This window comes from Ipomoea nil, unplaced genomic scaffold (genome assembly GCF_001879475.1).
Source record: "Ipomoea nil cultivar Tokyo-kokei standard unplaced genomic scaffold, Asagao_1.1 scaffold3199, whole genome shotgun sequence".
Taxonomy (NCBI): domain Eukaryota; kingdom Viridiplantae; phylum Streptophyta; class Magnoliopsida; order Solanales; family Convolvulaceae; genus Ipomoea; species Ipomoea nil.
The window spans coordinates 1,179,235-1,195,185 of record NW_017619627.1 but is presented as its reverse complement, the minus strand read 5'-3'; the positions used below and the strand labels follow the sequence as shown (position 1 = coordinate 1,195,185).

General features: G+C 38.4%; 4 protein-coding genes across 4 annotated transcripts; 3 read left to right on the top strand and 1 right to left on the bottom strand.

Annotated features, from left to right (window-relative positions):
* Positions 1-221: 221 nt before the first annotated feature.
* Positions 222-917, top strand: LOC109168446. Its single transcript, XM_019317470.1, has one exon. It carries the CDS (start codon positions 222-224, stop codon positions 915-917), a length of 696 nt encoding a protein of 231 aa, XP_019173015.1.
* Positions 918-3,442: 2,525 nt separating this feature from the next.
* LOC109168445 (uncharacterized mitochondrial protein AtMg00810-like) lies at positions 3,443-4,633 on the top strand. Its single transcript, XM_019317469.1, has 2 exons — positions 3,443-4,190; positions 4,329-4,633. Exons 1-2 carry the CDS (start codon positions 3,443-3,445, stop codon positions 4,631-4,633), a joined length of 1,053 nt encoding a protein of 350 aa, XP_019173014.1.
* A 2,530-nt stretch (positions 4,634-7,163) lies between these two features.
* Positions 7,164-10,427, top strand: LOC109168491 (protein DETOXIFICATION 14-like). Its single transcript, XM_019317521.1, has 7 exons — positions 7,164-7,485; positions 8,244-8,794; positions 8,899-8,985; positions 9,081-9,137; positions 9,458-9,696; positions 9,784-9,989; positions 10,225-10,427. Exons 1-7 carry the CDS (start codon positions 7,237-7,239, stop codon positions 10,261-10,263), a joined length of 1,428 nt encoding a protein of 475 aa, XP_019173066.1. The 5' UTR covers positions 7,164-7,236; the 3' UTR covers positions 10,264-10,427.
* Positions 10,428-12,364: 1,937 nt separating this feature from the next.
* On the bottom strand, positions 12,365-15,429 carry LOC109168492 (tryptophan aminotransferase-related protein 4-like). Its single transcript, XM_019317523.1, has 5 exons — positions 15,040-15,429; positions 14,567-14,885; positions 13,216-13,508; positions 12,801-13,081; positions 12,365-12,732 (listed from the first exon to the last, which is right to left on the bottom strand). The coding sequence occupies exons 1-5, from the start codon at positions 15,348-15,350 to the stop codon at positions 12,521-12,523; spliced, it is 1,416 nt and encodes a 471-aa protein (XP_019173068.1). The 5' UTR covers positions 15,351-15,429; the 3' UTR covers positions 12,365-12,520.
* Between the last annotated feature and the right edge of the window lie 522 nt (positions 15,430-15,951).

Below are 15,951 nucleotides of genomic sequence, written 5' to 3'. Positions count from 1 at the left end.
ATCATTAGAATTGTTAATTAGGATATTTTCCAAGATTAGTGTTTCTTTCAACTCTGTTATCACATGTGTATATAAGCTTGTATGTAAACCAGTCTATTTGTTGTTGTTCATACACTTACAATGTAACAGTACTTCATTCTAGTGAAATCAGATGTGTTAGTTTTCTTCCTTTCATCAGTTCTCTCATTCGTGATATGGTATCAGAGCGATAAGCAGAGCTCATGGCATGGAACCGCACATCGAGCAGACCTCCTAGTGTTGCGACGGCTCCACCAGCATCAGTAGCAGGAACTGCAGCTCCACCACCCTCAGCACCGGCGAATGCCAACCTTGCCGGAGCGAATTTCAATCCAAACGACACAGCTAGTCCCTATTTCCTACACCCAATCGAGAATCATTCATTGGTCTTAGTCTCGTCTGCTCCCAATGGCCGAAATTATCATCCTTGGGCCACGGCGATGGAGATGTCACTGCTATCCAAGAACAAACTAGGGTTTGTCGATGGCATGATTCCGGTACCAAATGTAGGTGAAGTGATGTATCCCTATTGGAGGAGGTGCAATAACATGGTGGCGACTTGGATCATGCGAGCTGTTTCTCCAGAAATTGCGTCAATAGTCCTCTGGATTGGGTCAGCTGAACGTATATGGAGCACACTGAAAGCCAGGTTCAGTGAGGCAGACATCTTTAGAATTTCCGATCTACACGTCGAAATTCATCAAACTAGGCAGGGTGATTTGATTGTAAGTGCCTATTTTGCCAAGTTAAAGAACTTATTGGATGAACTTCAGGTCATTAGGCCCTTGCCAACATGCAAGTGTGATAGAATGTGTGATTGTGGGCTGTTGGATACTTTGCAGCAACACTTAGAAAATGATAATCTCTCAGTTTTTCTAAGAGGCCTTAATGAGACTTAAGCCTCTGTTCAACCCCAAATTATGATGACAAAACCTCTCCCAACTGTTGATGAGGCATTCATGATGGTCTAACAACAAGAAAGAAGGTTTAATAATGGGGTGACAGGGATGCAAATTCAAGAAGCAGGCAGTGTCCTACTTACCCAAGGCAACAATGCAGGTTCCAAGAAATTCTATTCCAATGGCAACAAGAAGCCTGTTTGTTCATACTGCGGCTTTACTGGACATGTTGCAGAGAAGTGTTACAAGAAAAATGGTTATCCACCTGGGTATAAACCAAGAAAAGAGGGAGTTGGTTTTGCTAATCAGGTTGCAATCAACACTAATGAGCAATCATTTAATGAGGGCACATGACATGTTGATACTGGATCTGTTAGTCTGAGTCAAGATGAATACATGTTGATCAAACAGCTCTTGCAGAGGGATAGCATGCTCACCAATCCCCTTTGAGTGTGACTGGAGGAGTGACACCCCATGCTAACTTGATTGCTGCCAACTTTGCTCCCAATCCACAGTTTGAAGGTATTCACTCTAAACTCTCTTCTTAAAACAAGGCTAGTTAGATACTAGATAGTGGTGCCACCCATCATATTGTCTATCAACATAGCATGTTAACACAAATGCAAAAACGGTTCAAGGTATGTTTGTTGAATTACCTAATGGTGATAAAGCTGATATCACACATATAGGGTCTGTACATGCTGACAGTTTGGTTTTGAAAAATGTGTTATGTGTGCCTGCATTCCATTACAACTTGATTTCTGTCAGTGAATTAATTAAGACCTCCAAGTGCAAGTTAATTATTCTGATGTGTGCATTATACAGGATCAGGAGTATGGGAGGATGATTGGTTTGGCTAACCTGCAAAAAGGACTAGCTGTACTATCTTGTAAAACCAACTCTTCCTAGTTTTGATAAAGTAGTGCAAGTTAGGGCAAATGTTTGTAATTTCATTAATACTTGGCATGCTAGATTAAGCCATTGCTCTCATGAAAAGTTGAAGCAATTACCTCTGACAAATGTAAACTTGAAAATAAATAAAGATGATGGTTGCAATACTTGTCATTTAGCCAAACAAAGGATGTTGCCTTTTAGTACCCGCTCTACTATTTCTAATGAATGCTTTGAACTGGTCCACATTGATATTTGGGGACCATACCACACACACACCATATATGGACACAGATATTTCCTAACCATTGTGGATGATTATTGCAGCGCTACATGTGTTTATTTACTAAGAGGCAAAGATGAAGCCAGGGCACTAGTTCAAGGGTTTTGTACTTTTGCTATGACACAGTTTGGAAAGATGGTGAAGTGTGTAAAAACAGATAATGGACAAGTTCTACCAGGAGAAGGGAATAATTCATCAGACAACATGTGTGTATACACCACAACAAAATGGTGCAGTTGGGAGAAAGCATGGATATATCTTGGCAGTAGCAATGGCACTAAAATTCCAAGAGGGGCTATCAGATGGATTCAGGGGGGATTGCATACTGCATGCAGTTTATATCATCAACAAGCTACCTTCAACAGCTTTGCAAGGCCAGATTCCTCATCAGATCCTATTCAGTAAGGCACCCCAATACTCTCATCTCAAATTTTTTGGGTGTTTGGCCTATGCTGTCATACACAAAGGACACCAAGGAAAGTTTTCACCTAGAGCTAGAAGGTGTCTGTTTATTGGATAGCCTAATGGAGTAAAGGGTTATAAGCTCTATGACCTAGATTCCAGGGAAGTGTTTATGTCAAGAGATGTTTTTTATGAGCATGTGTTTCCCTACAAGGTAGCAAACCAGGTTAATGAACAAGGATCATCCTAGGATCTCATTCTACCAAGTGACACCAACAATATGGAAGACATTGTTCGCCAAAGGCCTATTCAAAGGGAAGAAACAAATAATTGTATTAATCATGCAGAACCAAATGATCTCACACCCGCAGAACCTGATCTGGAGCAGTCGGATCCCATTCTAGTTCAACCTAGGATGTCCAACAAATAAGTGTCCAGACCTGCATATCTCAGTGACTATGATTGCAATCCGCCTAATACTAAGACATATCCTCACACTCTTTCAGTTATGTTGTCTTACAAAAGGCTATCTCCTGTTTTCAAAGCCTTTGCTACCAACACCCTCAATATTCAAGAACCTAAGTCCTACAATGAAGCCATCAAACATGACTGCTGGAAGGCTGCTATGCAGGCTGAAATAGATTCCCTACATGCCAACAACACATGGGAGCTAACCACTCTTCCACCCTCCACACAAACAATAGGGTGCAGATGGGTCTACAAGGTGAAACACAAGGCTGATGGGACGGTGGAAAGGTGCAAGGCCAGGTTAGTTGCAAAAGGATATACTCAGACTTGTGGAATAGATTATGTTGACAGTTTTAGCCCAGTGGCAAAAGTTACTACTATTAGAACCTTGCTCACTGTGGCAGCAGCAAGAGGATCGTAGTTGCATCAACTTGATGTCAACAATGCCTTCTTGCATGGAGATCTTAAGGAAGAAGTGTACATGATCCTTCCCCCAGGGTTTATTTCTAAGCAACCTGGGCAAGTGTGCAGACTAAAAAGGTCACTCTATGGCCTAAAGCAAGCAAGCAGACAGTGGAATGCTAGGCTAACTACTGAGCTAATCAGCATGGGGTTTAAACAAGCAGTATGTGATAACTCCCTTTTCACTAGGGGATCTAATGATAGTTTCATTGCCCTCCTAGTATATGTGGATGATGTAGTCCTAGCCAGCAGTGACAAGGCTCAAATCCAGCAGATCAAAGAACATTTACATTTAGTTTTCAAAATCAAGGACTTAGGAAGCTTAAAATATTTCCTGGGATTGGAAGTTGCTAGGAAGCACACATGCATATCCTTGACACAAAGGAAGTATGCCCTGGATCTTCTACAAGATTCAGGATTCCTTGAAACTAAACCTGCAAAATGCCCTATGGTACAAACAAACAAACTTTCCAAAGATGATGGTGAAGCCTTGGAAGACAACACTCAGTACAGAAGATTAGTGGGAAAACTCTTGTATTTGAACATCACTAAACCTGATATTAGTTTTGCTGTGCAGCAGTTATCTCAATTTTTGGACAAACCTACTACTATCCACCTACAAGCAGTCCATAGAGTACTAAGGTATATCAAGATTTGTCCTGGACAAGGGTTGTTTTTTCCTACAGATTTCAATTTGAAAATGAGTGGTTTTGCTGATTCAGATTGGGCAGCTTGTCCTGATACAAGAAAATCTGTAACTGGCTTCTGTATTTTCTTGGGAAATGCATTGGTTTCCTGGAAGTCCAAGAAGTAGAATATTGTATCCATATCATCCTTTGAAACTGAATATAGAGCCCTTGCTCTTGCTGCTTGTGTGATACAATGATTATTTTATCTTCTTGAAGTTCTTGAAGTCCAATTAGGAGAGGCAGTTGTGCTGTTTTCTGATAGCATATCTGCTATTGCAATAGCAGAAAATCCAGTCCTTCATGAGAGGACTAAGCACATAGAAATAGATTGTCACTTGATAAGAGAGAATGTTCAAAAAGGAACCATAAAATTGTTGCATGTTCCTATTGAACATCAGACAGCAAATATCTTAACTAAGCCCTTACAGCCAATGCTATTTCAGAAGTTTGTGTCCAAGCTGGGGCTCCATTCCATGTACACTCCAGCTTGCGGGGAGGTATTAGAAGAAGATGGTAGTTGAGGCAGTTAACAATCATTAGAATTGTTAGTTAGGATATTTTCCAATATTAGTTTCTTTCAACTCTGTTATCACATGTGTATATAAGCTTATATGTAAACCAGTCTGTTAGTTGTTGTTCATACACTTACCAATGTAACAGTACTTCATTCTAGTGAAATCAGATGTGTTATTTTTCTTCCTTTCATCAGTCCTCTCATTTGTAATATATTAAAAACTTCAAATTAAGTGTATGACTATTCAATTTGTATCACATTTGGTTCTTGATTATTAACATTTTCAAATTAGGTGCATGACTATTCAATTTATATCACATTTAGTCATGTTGTTAAATTTTCCAATCAAATTTCCGACCAAATCACCGGTGACCGACTAATTTATTTAATTTTTATTTTAAAAATTATTTTTAACAATTTTTAAATTAAAACTTTTAAAAATAAAATAAAAATAAAAATAAAAAACGACGGCCACCCCATCCTCTCCCCCTTTGTCTCCGCCGAAAACGAAGGAAGAGGTCGGGGTGGGGTGGCCGGCGTTCTCTTTCCCCCTTCCTCCTTCGTCTCCGGCAGAGCTGAAGGAGGAAGGGGGCCCCACTCCCCTCCTCCGAGAGCTCTTTTCGTCTCAATTGGAGGCGAAGGAGGAAGAGGAGGGTGGGGTGGTCGGCCTTCTCTTTCTCCCTTCATCCTTCGTCTCCGGTGATGTCGAAGGAGGAGAGTGGGGGGAAGAGGACGCCGGCCACCCCCCCCCCCCCCCTCCTCCTTCGTCTCCAGCAGAGAAAAAGGATGAGGTGGGGGATGGCCGGGGTTTTTTTTATTTATTTTATTTTTAAGTTTTTTAATTTAAAAATTATTAAATAATTTTTAAAATAAAAATTAAATAAATTAGTCTGTCACCAGTGACTTGGACAGAATTTTGGTCGAAAACTTTAACGGCATGACTAAATATGATACAAATTGAATAGTCATGCACTTAATTTGATGTTAATAGTGAAGGACCAAATGTGATACAATTTGAATAGTCATGCACTTAATATGAAAATTTTAATAGTCAAGGAGTAATGTATTATAGTCGATGGACTTAAAATGTATTATAGTCGATAAAAATTTGGTATCGTTAGGTGTAGATTTATAAAAATATGAAGGTAATAAGACTAGTAATCGTAGAGTGTGGTTGACTGATAATGGGTTCCTCCTCGTTGAGTATATAATATATAAACATAAATGTGTAATTCAACTATCAATTAGGTTTTTAGTTAAGATGGAGCACATGCTTTAATTTAGTATCAGAGCTCATGTCAAAGGGCACACGTGAATTGAAGCGTGTTGAGCATATAATATATAAATACAAATGTGCAATTCAACGATTAGTTTAAATTTTTAGTTAAAGATGAATCATATGCTTCAATTCTCCTTACATCATGGACGGCGGAGGCGATGACCATGAAGGAAGCAATTACTGGGCTTAAAGACAACCACTGGTACAGGTAACTTAAACAGATTGCCTACTTTGGTATCATGGTATGGCTTACAGCTATTGGATTTGTCTTGTTTTTGGATTTTTATTTATTTTTTTGAAAACAACCTTAAATTAGATGTTGGCTTTGTCTTGTATTGGACTTATTGTTGCTAATTGCATTTTCTGATGCGTTTGTTTCATAATGCTACTGTCCATCACATAACGCAAGTTGCTAATAGTAGAGATCACACTTTAGCTAGAGTGATGGTGTCTCAGCATGAGTCACACTTTTGGCAACGCTTATACCGTGGATCCTAATCCTATACGATGTCGTTTTTAAAACGATAATTTTATTAATTTTGACGATGATTGTTTAGTTGTTTAATTCACGTTAAAGTTTTTTTTTCTTTAATTTTTTTAAATGTGTATGTGTCTTGTGTTATGAGTTTTTGTGTCTTGTATTATGTAGTTGTTTTTACGCGCGATTAGGATAATGCCCAATGTTTATTATTATTATTATTATTATTATTATTATTATTATTATTATTATTATTATTATTATTATTATTATTAGGTCATGTGACATGCTAATCTAAACTGTTATTCTTTTCAAATATATTTTTACCAACGGTTGATATAATTTTCTGGTCAAATCCACTAATATAGTCCGCTAACTGCTGATTGTCAAACAAGGACATTCCGAGGTAGTTTTTCATTTCAATTTGTTGTGTGAATTGAATACTCTCTTTGTCAACAAATCTCTCAAGTAGTTAATATGATTGACTTAATTATAGTTTTTAAATTTTTTTTATGGTAAAAACATCATCCCAATAGAGTCGTCACTTGTGAGAATTGAACCCGGATTATTCTAAAATTTTCTTCATAAAGAGAATTCATTTGTCACTTAAATTAAATCGTAACTTGTGAGAATTGAACCTGAATTATTCTAAAATTTTTTCCATAAAAAGCACTCATTTGTCACTTGAACTATTCTATTGGATTGAGTGACATTCATTCCTACTTGACACAGTAAAAGAGACTGATAAGTCAAAATTCTATCGCTGACTCGGTGGCAGTACAAAGAGGACTCCACTCCTCAGATCCGCAGCTTACTCGGACACGGAACTGGTGATAAGAACGGAGAGAAGAGGATGGAGGATGCGCCATTGCTGCGAGAAGTAGAGGAGGGGAGGAAGAAAGGAATATGGTCGAAATGGGATGCGTTCTGGGAGGAGCTAAAGAAGGTGAGCTGCATAGCACTGCCCATGGTGGTCGTCACAATTTCCCAGCAACTCGTGACCACGATAGGGATGATGATGGTCGGCCACCTCGGCGAACTCTCACTCTCCGGCGCCGCCATCGCCACTTCTCTCACCAACGTCACCGGTTTCAGTCTCCTTGTACTACCTACCTTCTCCTATCTCTTGCTTTTGCATGAATTTCTTACTCAGTATAATACTATATTCCTAAACTCGCGAAGAGATAGAATAGCTTATACCTGTTTGAGTTAAAATCATTTATCAATTCAATTTCAATGATCTAAAGACTTAAAACATTTGTTGTTGATATCTATGTGCTACATTTTGAGGTTCACAAGAATCAATTTTGGTTACAGATTGATTGATTGAGGTGACTCCCACGAGGAGTTGAACTTGTAACTTGTGGTTATCAGAATAGGTTGCCTATAACGGATCTTCTCAAACCAAGAAAGCCACTTTAACGTGAGTCGAATTTGTATAATTAATCAACATATGTTGGCCATAGCGGACCTTCTCAAACCAACCAAGATGGTCAATAGGACACTCACACGGGAGTTGAACTTGTAACCTTGTGGTTATCAGTATAGGTTGCCCATAGTAGACTTTCTCAAATCAAGAAGACCAGTAGGACACCCTACGTGAGTCGTACCTTCTCAAACCAAGAAAGCCAATAGGCCACTCCCACTAGAGTTGAACTTATAATTCTGTAGTTATCAAGTCGACAGTCTGACTAACTTGACAAGGTTGCCTCATTATGTGTACATAATACATGCTAAAACAATTCTTTTTTGTTTAAAAAAGCATTTGTGCCAATATCTATGTGTCTGTGTATGCGTGGTGCACAACTTTTTCCAGAAAATAGTGTGCATGGCTAATTAGCAATTGAACATTGTGAGCAGTTTGGAATGGCTAGTGCACTGGAGACTCTGTGTGGCCAAGCATATGGAGCTCTGCATTACAAGAAGCTAGGCGTCTACACATTTGGAGCTATAATACCTCTCATTGTGGCCTGCATACCAATATCTATTCTATGGGTTTTCATGGATAAACTTTTGATGATAATAGGCCAAGACCCGCTGATTTCAGTTGAAGCCAAAAAATATTCGATTTGGCTGATTCCTGCCCTGTTTCCATATGCAATTCTTCAACCACTGGTTCGTTACCTGCAAACACAAAGCTTGATCCTTCCTATGCTCTTAAGCTCAGTTGCGTCTCTATGCTTTCATGTGCCTGTCTGTTGGGCATTTGTGTTCAAGTTTAACTTAGGCAGCAGTGGAGCAGCAATAGCAATTGCTTTGTCGTACTGGCTCAATGTCGTCCTCCTTGGTGTTTATGTGCGTTATTCTTCCTCCTGCAATGAAACCCGCATCAGCTTCAGTTTCTCAAAAGAAGTTTATTCGTGTATAGGGGAGTTTGTGCGCTTGGCTATCCCCTCGACAGGCATGGTTTGGTAAAATGTTGCTCGCTATCCTTTTCATCAATATATATAGTTCCCTTGCTTTTTATGTCTGGGCTTTGTATCTATCTTATAAGTTATAACCGCTAGTATTTCAGTCTTGAATGGTGGACGTATGAAATAGTTATATTGCTTTCTGGACTTTTGCCTAATCCCGAACTTGAGGCTTCAGTTCTCTCAATATGGTATGCATCTTTCGATCTGCTGCTTCTCACTAATCTTTGTATTCAATGAGGTTTTGAAGTCCTTGATAATGTATGCATGCCCATCTTTGCAACAGCCTTTTGATTGCTTCATCGCACTACTTCATCCCGTTTTCCATTGGTGCTGCGGCAAGGTCTACTCTGAAACTCTGATACGCTGTTTCCTTGCTTTGGAACGTACTATGTTGAGCATATAACCATTAATGTGCATGCAATCCAACTATCAGCTTAGCATTTTAGTTGAGATGGAGCACATGCTTCAATTTGGTATCAGAGCCAGACCAAAGGTCATGGGTTTGTGCTGCTTGGAACGTGTTGAACATATAACCAAACCATTAATGTGCATGCAACCCAACTATCAGTTTAGGCTTTTAGTTGAGATGGAGCACATGCTTCAATTTACTATACGTATATAATGTTTACTTACTCAGTAAAAGCGCACTTGGATTTGCAGCACTCGAGTCTCGAATGAACTCGGGGCAGGAAACTCAGAGGCAGCACGAATTGCTGTTTTGGCAGTGCTGGTTCTGACACTCTTGGAGTCAGTAGTCGCGAACACAGCTCTACTTTGCTCCAGCCGGGTTCTGGGATTTGCGTTCAGCAACGAAAAGGAAGTTGTGGATTACATAGGAGCAATGGTTCCTTTTGTCTGTCTGTTGGTCTTGACAGATTGCATCCAGGGAGTACTCTCTGGTTAGTGTACCTAACTCCTCTTGTATTTCCAGAAAAATAATCTGATTCGAAATTCAAATCTCTCGTTTCCTTTCTTAATTGCTTCAGGAGTCGTGAGAGGGAACGGGAGGCAGCGTTCTGGAGCATTCATCAATCTTGGATCGTTCTATTCGGTGGGATTGCCAGTGGCAATAATTCTCGGTTTTGTTGCTCACGGGAATGGGAAGGGGCTCTGGATCGGACTAAATGTAGGCGCTTCAGTGCAATGTATACTGCTTGCACTTATAACTTGGTTCACTGATTGGCAAAAACAGGTATTCTTCCGAACCCATAACTTGTATATCTGTTTTATCTGCACTTTGCACAAGTGTTGTGTTTGGTCTTGACTATAAGGTTAAGTTAATAGCGAGATATGCTCGACAAGAATCACTTCAATATCACCCTATTTCACAAGCTAATTAAGAATCTAACATTATATCCGAGAAGCTAAGCTGTTTAGCTTGCTTGCTAATGGGGACTCCAATCCGATCCTTTTGGTGGAATTTGCAGGCAGCAAGAGCTAGGGAAAGGATCTTTCAGGGAAATTGAAATTCTAGCGTTTCCGAGCTTTAGGTGGCGTTTGGTTAGACATTTTTATACCCTAATATCATATTTGATATGATTCCAATTACCAGTTTTGTTTGTTACGGAGTATTATTATTTTACCACAATCAGATTCAATGTGAAATTTTAAATTCCTATTTACTACTGCACACGAGAAGTATTGAGTATTTGAATCCTTCTTAGGATTCTTATTTTGAAACCAAACGCGGTTTTATGTCGGTAGCTGTAGTTCAGATCATTTTATATTGTTTCTGATAATATTCTTGTAGATATGTAGTTTCTGTTCACAATTTGGTGTATTGCTTTGGTAGTAGAAAACTAAATCCTAAAGACTTGTTAATTGCTTATAATCTAATTGGATTCTAAACACATTACAAATTACTTAAATTGTTTTTTTTTTAAATGACGATGAAAATTTCACACCATTATCAAAACTCTACATTGTTTTCTTTTGGTGAGGATCAAAACTCTACATTATGACCCTGGTTAATAGGTTCTATTTGGTAATTTAGTTAGCTTATCGATCAATTTAAGCTTATTTGATCACTAATAACTGTTTAAGTTAGTTAAGCAGTCCATATAAATATTTAATATATATATATATATATATATATATATATATATATATAATTACTAATTTTGAATGTTATTGACTCTATTACAATGTAGTATCTGTTCATAACTACTTTCTCAATCTACTGAACACAAAAAGCTAATAACACCAATTACTTTCTTAATATGTTGGAGCACAAAGAGTCAATAACACCTCCACTGAGGCTTGAACTACTAATTTACCAAATATTTTTTTATAACTAATCTAACTACTAATTTATCAAATATTTTTTACAACTACCAACTATCTTTCTACGGCTCATCTTTTTACAACTCACTAATCCAATCACTTAATAATTATTTACCAAACATTCCCTATTATATAAAAATATAAACCAGCTTTTAAGCTCTCTATAGTTACCTTCCAACTTAAATTGTTTATAGGAGTTATATAAATCAATTCAAACCAAGAAAATTAGAAAATTATTAAACTGTTCTCTTGAGAGTGAAACTTGAACGTAATCACCTAAATTATTGTTTCGCGTTCTATAAATTACTTAAATTGCTTAACCGTACCAAATCCGATCACTTTAGCGAGAAACTTAGAAGAACATTGAAATCAATAAAAAAGATCAGACTCTAACAGAATAGAACTATTATGATAAAAAGATGTTTATTTATTCAATACATAATGGTTTCGTCCACAATCGACATAAAACCTAGTTCCATACAAGCTAGTACAGTGGTAGAACCCTAGAACTAGACTAAAATCAAAAGATCCAGATTACATAATTTCATACAAAATACAGACAGACAAACACAGGTATATATCTTCCATCGCCGTGGAACTGAACCTGCTAGCTTATTAATCATGAGATATATTTGTCAAGCACCAGATCTGCAGATCAGAGATGATCTAAGTCAACTGCGTAGTATCTAGTGGGGATGATGATGATGTGGGGGATGCGGATGGGGATGGGCCACAGAAGGAGCACCAGGAGCGTTGTGAACCTGCCCCGGCCCACGGTGCACGTGAACTGCCGGCGGAGGTGGATGGTGCACTACTGGCGGAGGTGGTGGATGGTTCACGTGAACTACTGGCGGCGGCGGTGGAGGTGAGTGTTTATGCGGGGGGCGGTGTGCCATTTTTCTTAGGATTTTTTTTTTTTTTGGGCTCAGGATAAAAGTAGTGGGAGAGATATATAGGGATATAAACAGCTTGCTAGGCAGTTGTCATCTGTCTAGCAAACTTGCAGAATTTGCAAGTTTGCTAAACAGCTTGCTATGTAGCTTTTTGCTGCCAACGGCAGCTTTATTTGACTTTTTTGTTCTTTTTTATTTTTTTAATCTCTTTTATTATTATTATATTATATTTATAATATATTATGAAAGTAGGATCACTTTAGAAAGTGAGAGAATATTATAGGGATGTAGTGTGAATAGGAGATGATTTGTAAATGGGATGTTGTGAAAGTATGATATTTTTTAGAGTGGGAGAGATTTGCCGGGATAATGTTAGTCTTAAGAAACATAATTGCAAAAATATTGTGGTCGAATAACTGTAACTGCGTCAATGAAATACACACCTGGAAACCAAATTTCAAGTACAATTTTTCTTATGACCCACAGATCATTATTCGAAGGCATGAAATGAATAAACATAGCCTTGTGACTTATTAAAATGTTATATTCACATGGTTTTCGCACCATCTTCTATGGCGACAAATTCCCTCAACCGAGCCAGCAACTGTTCGAAATCGTCGTCCCTCTTGAGGAGGCTGAGCCGCACATAACGATCCTCGGCGCCGTACATGCTGCCTGCTCGCCCTATGATCTTCGCGGCTTTCAGGACTGCACTGCAATTTGTTTCTTCCTCCCATAAACACTTCACCCACGCATACGCTGCAAGTTCATACACTCTGCGTTTATTCCAAGTTTCATCAATGGAAATCAAGAACAACACTCTGTACCTGGAGAGGGTCCTCGAATTTTCTCGAAAAAATTGCAGTACTTAGGAGAGATTTCTTGGATGACGAATCTATGAGACCGGGATATGATCTGGCTCAGCTTTTCCCATCTGTTCTTCATTTTTTCATAAGAAAAGTTGAAGATTCCCCTGCCATCACCCTGGAGGACTGTTTTCAGGAGAGTAAGAGCCCTCAACTGTGTCTCCTTTGAAATTCCCAGCTCTGCTGCCCTTATATACGCCACCATGTTTTCATACACACTCTTATCTTTTACAATTGCCCACCTGCGTTACCAAAATACCAAAGAAAATGAAACATCACTAGAAACCATGTCACTAACTAACTGGTTTTTGGGTTTTATAATATAAAGTTGAGTGGTATGTATAAACATTTATTTTGTTATAAAATATAAACTCACCCGAATCTGGTTCCAGCATGGCCGGTGAGCTTGGAGATGGTGAAAATGGAAAGATGTTCATCAGCGGCAGCAGGGATGGCAGTGAAATGAGGCCAGTAATAAGCTCGATCATAAATCGTCCTTGCAAAGGGACCTCCTACAACCGGCGCCCTCAAATGGCCATCTGGATTGTTGGGGGAAGTTACAAACTCGATCACATTTCCAGCTGCATCTGTATCATTGTTCAACAAAGACGGATCTCCTTGGAATTCATAATATTTGGTCTCAAAATATTCAGTCTGCGACTTATAAAGCTGTGGACAAACACAAAACAAAATGAATTCAAGGAAAATATACCTTTCCTTCCATCTCAACTAAATTAAAGTTTAAATATAATTAAGTCCCTCAACTTTAAAAATCATAACCAATTTGGTCCTCCGTTTGTTTGACCATTAGTCAACCGTTAACTTGGGATCAAATTGGTAATTCGTTATAGTTAAGGGACCATTTTGGTAATTAATTTTAAGGGTGGCAATTCTGTTCAATTTTCTCGAACCGAACCGTACCAAACTAGTTAGATTCAATAATATACCAAACAATCGAACGGTAATAAATTCTTGTATACCGAAGTACCGAACGGTTCGGTAAAAACTTGAACCGAACTGAGTTGTTCGGTAAAAATCGAACCGAACCGAATACCGTTTGAACTTTGGATTGCTATTTGTTATATATTAGACTTTGGATTTGGACTATGTAAACACCATATCACATAATATATAACTTTTGATAACAAACCATAAAGAAATCAAATAAAACATTTACAAGAGATACCCATGAGAATATGAGCTGAACGACAGAGCAAACGGCAAGGGAATTAGATTTACTTTTTATTTATATATTTATTTATTTATTATTATTATTATTATTATTATTATTATTATTATTATTATTTTAAAAAAATCAAACGGTATTCGATTCAGTTCAATTTTTTACCGAACAATTCGGATATGTTTTTTATCGAACGTTCGGTATACAAGAATTCAATACCGTTCCGTTGTTCAGTATATTACCGAACCAAACTAGTTCGGTTCGGTACGATTCGGTTCGAGAAAACTGAACTGAATTGCCCACCCCTAAAGTTAATTACCAAAATGATCCCTTGACTATAACAAATTATCAATTTGGTCCCAAGTTAACGGTTGACTAACGGTCAAACAAACAGAGGACCAAATTGGTTAAGATTTTTAAAATTGAGGAACTTAATTAGTCAAAAAAAATAGTCAATAACCAAATTGATAATTTCACTATAGTCAATGAACCATTCCGGTAATTAACTCTATAATTAATAATGAGACTCTGATCTGATCTGTACCGGATAAAAGGGGATTTTGGCGACGACTTTTGTCGGTGAAAGAGAGGAAGAGTTTTCCAAAGAAAGAGCATAAACAGCCGCATTACAGAGTTGAGTTGAGCCGACACCAAAGACGATATATTTGCCGTCGGTGATTGCATTTCCGGCAACGGCGTGCACTTTCCGGATGTGATTCTCCAGTTCTTGGGAGAAATATGAACTACCTGGATTTGAACTACCGGCTGGAAATGAATAGCTCATCCGATGCCATCCTGACACAACCACCGCACTGCTAGCTGCATTTTGCACCCAGAAAGGCTCCAGAAACAAAGGATCCCCACTGCTCAATCAACATACATAATACATTCCCATCTCTCAGCTTCTAAATTTCATTAGGCTCAGCTCCCTTAACTTCTTAAACACACCAAATTAAACTTCCTAAATAACTAGAAACTTTAAATTCATCTTATGTGTATATATAATTATATGCATACCCGTCAGCATCAGCAAAGCAGTCAGGCAATAGGAGAGAGCAATCATGACCAGAATAGCAGGTGTGGCACTCACAGACGGGTGTAATACCATCATCACCAATCTTCCCGTCGAGATACGCTCTGCCATGGCCGGAGCACTCAAGCGCAGCCACAGCCTCCGCCGCCGCCGCCGCGTCCTGACTCCACTTCAGCTCCCGGAGCCCCCAGTCTCCGTCTCCCCCATACAAAATATTCGCCGCGAATAAAATATTGAGCAGTACGGAAAGCAGAAGGCAAAACGCATAGCCAAACCCCTGCATCGCTTCGCCCATGTTTTCTATTCACCAAGATTCCGAGGTTGAATAATTGCAGATGTTGGAATAGTGCAATCACTGCAATGGACCATAGATCATATATAGATTGTGACATTATATATATATATATATATTTTCAAATACCAATTTTGGTCCAACAGGTATTAGCAAAATGATAGCCACAATAACTCCCTCCTCTACTGAGGCTCAAACTCACAACCTTCCAAATGGAAGTCCAACCCGTGTACCATTAGACCAAATAGTCTTGAAAATATGAAATTAATAATAATGTTTTCGTCTTTTTCAAATTAAGATCTCAATTTGAACATAAATAAAGGGATTTACGCCCTAAGATCGATCCTAGTTCGCAAATCTCCTCCTCAAATTAAGGTAGGATGAGGATGAGAAGTGCGAATTGAGATCAATCTTAGGGCTTAAATCTATTTATTCATTCTCAAATTGAGATCTTACGTTTAAAAGGACAAAAATACCCTTAAAATTTTAAGATTTCAGCATGTCTTAAACGGAGGGGTTACCAACGTGACGAATTTTGACACTAAAACAATAATCGTGAATAAGAATTGGTACTAAAACAATAGTCGTGGATAAAAATTGATAA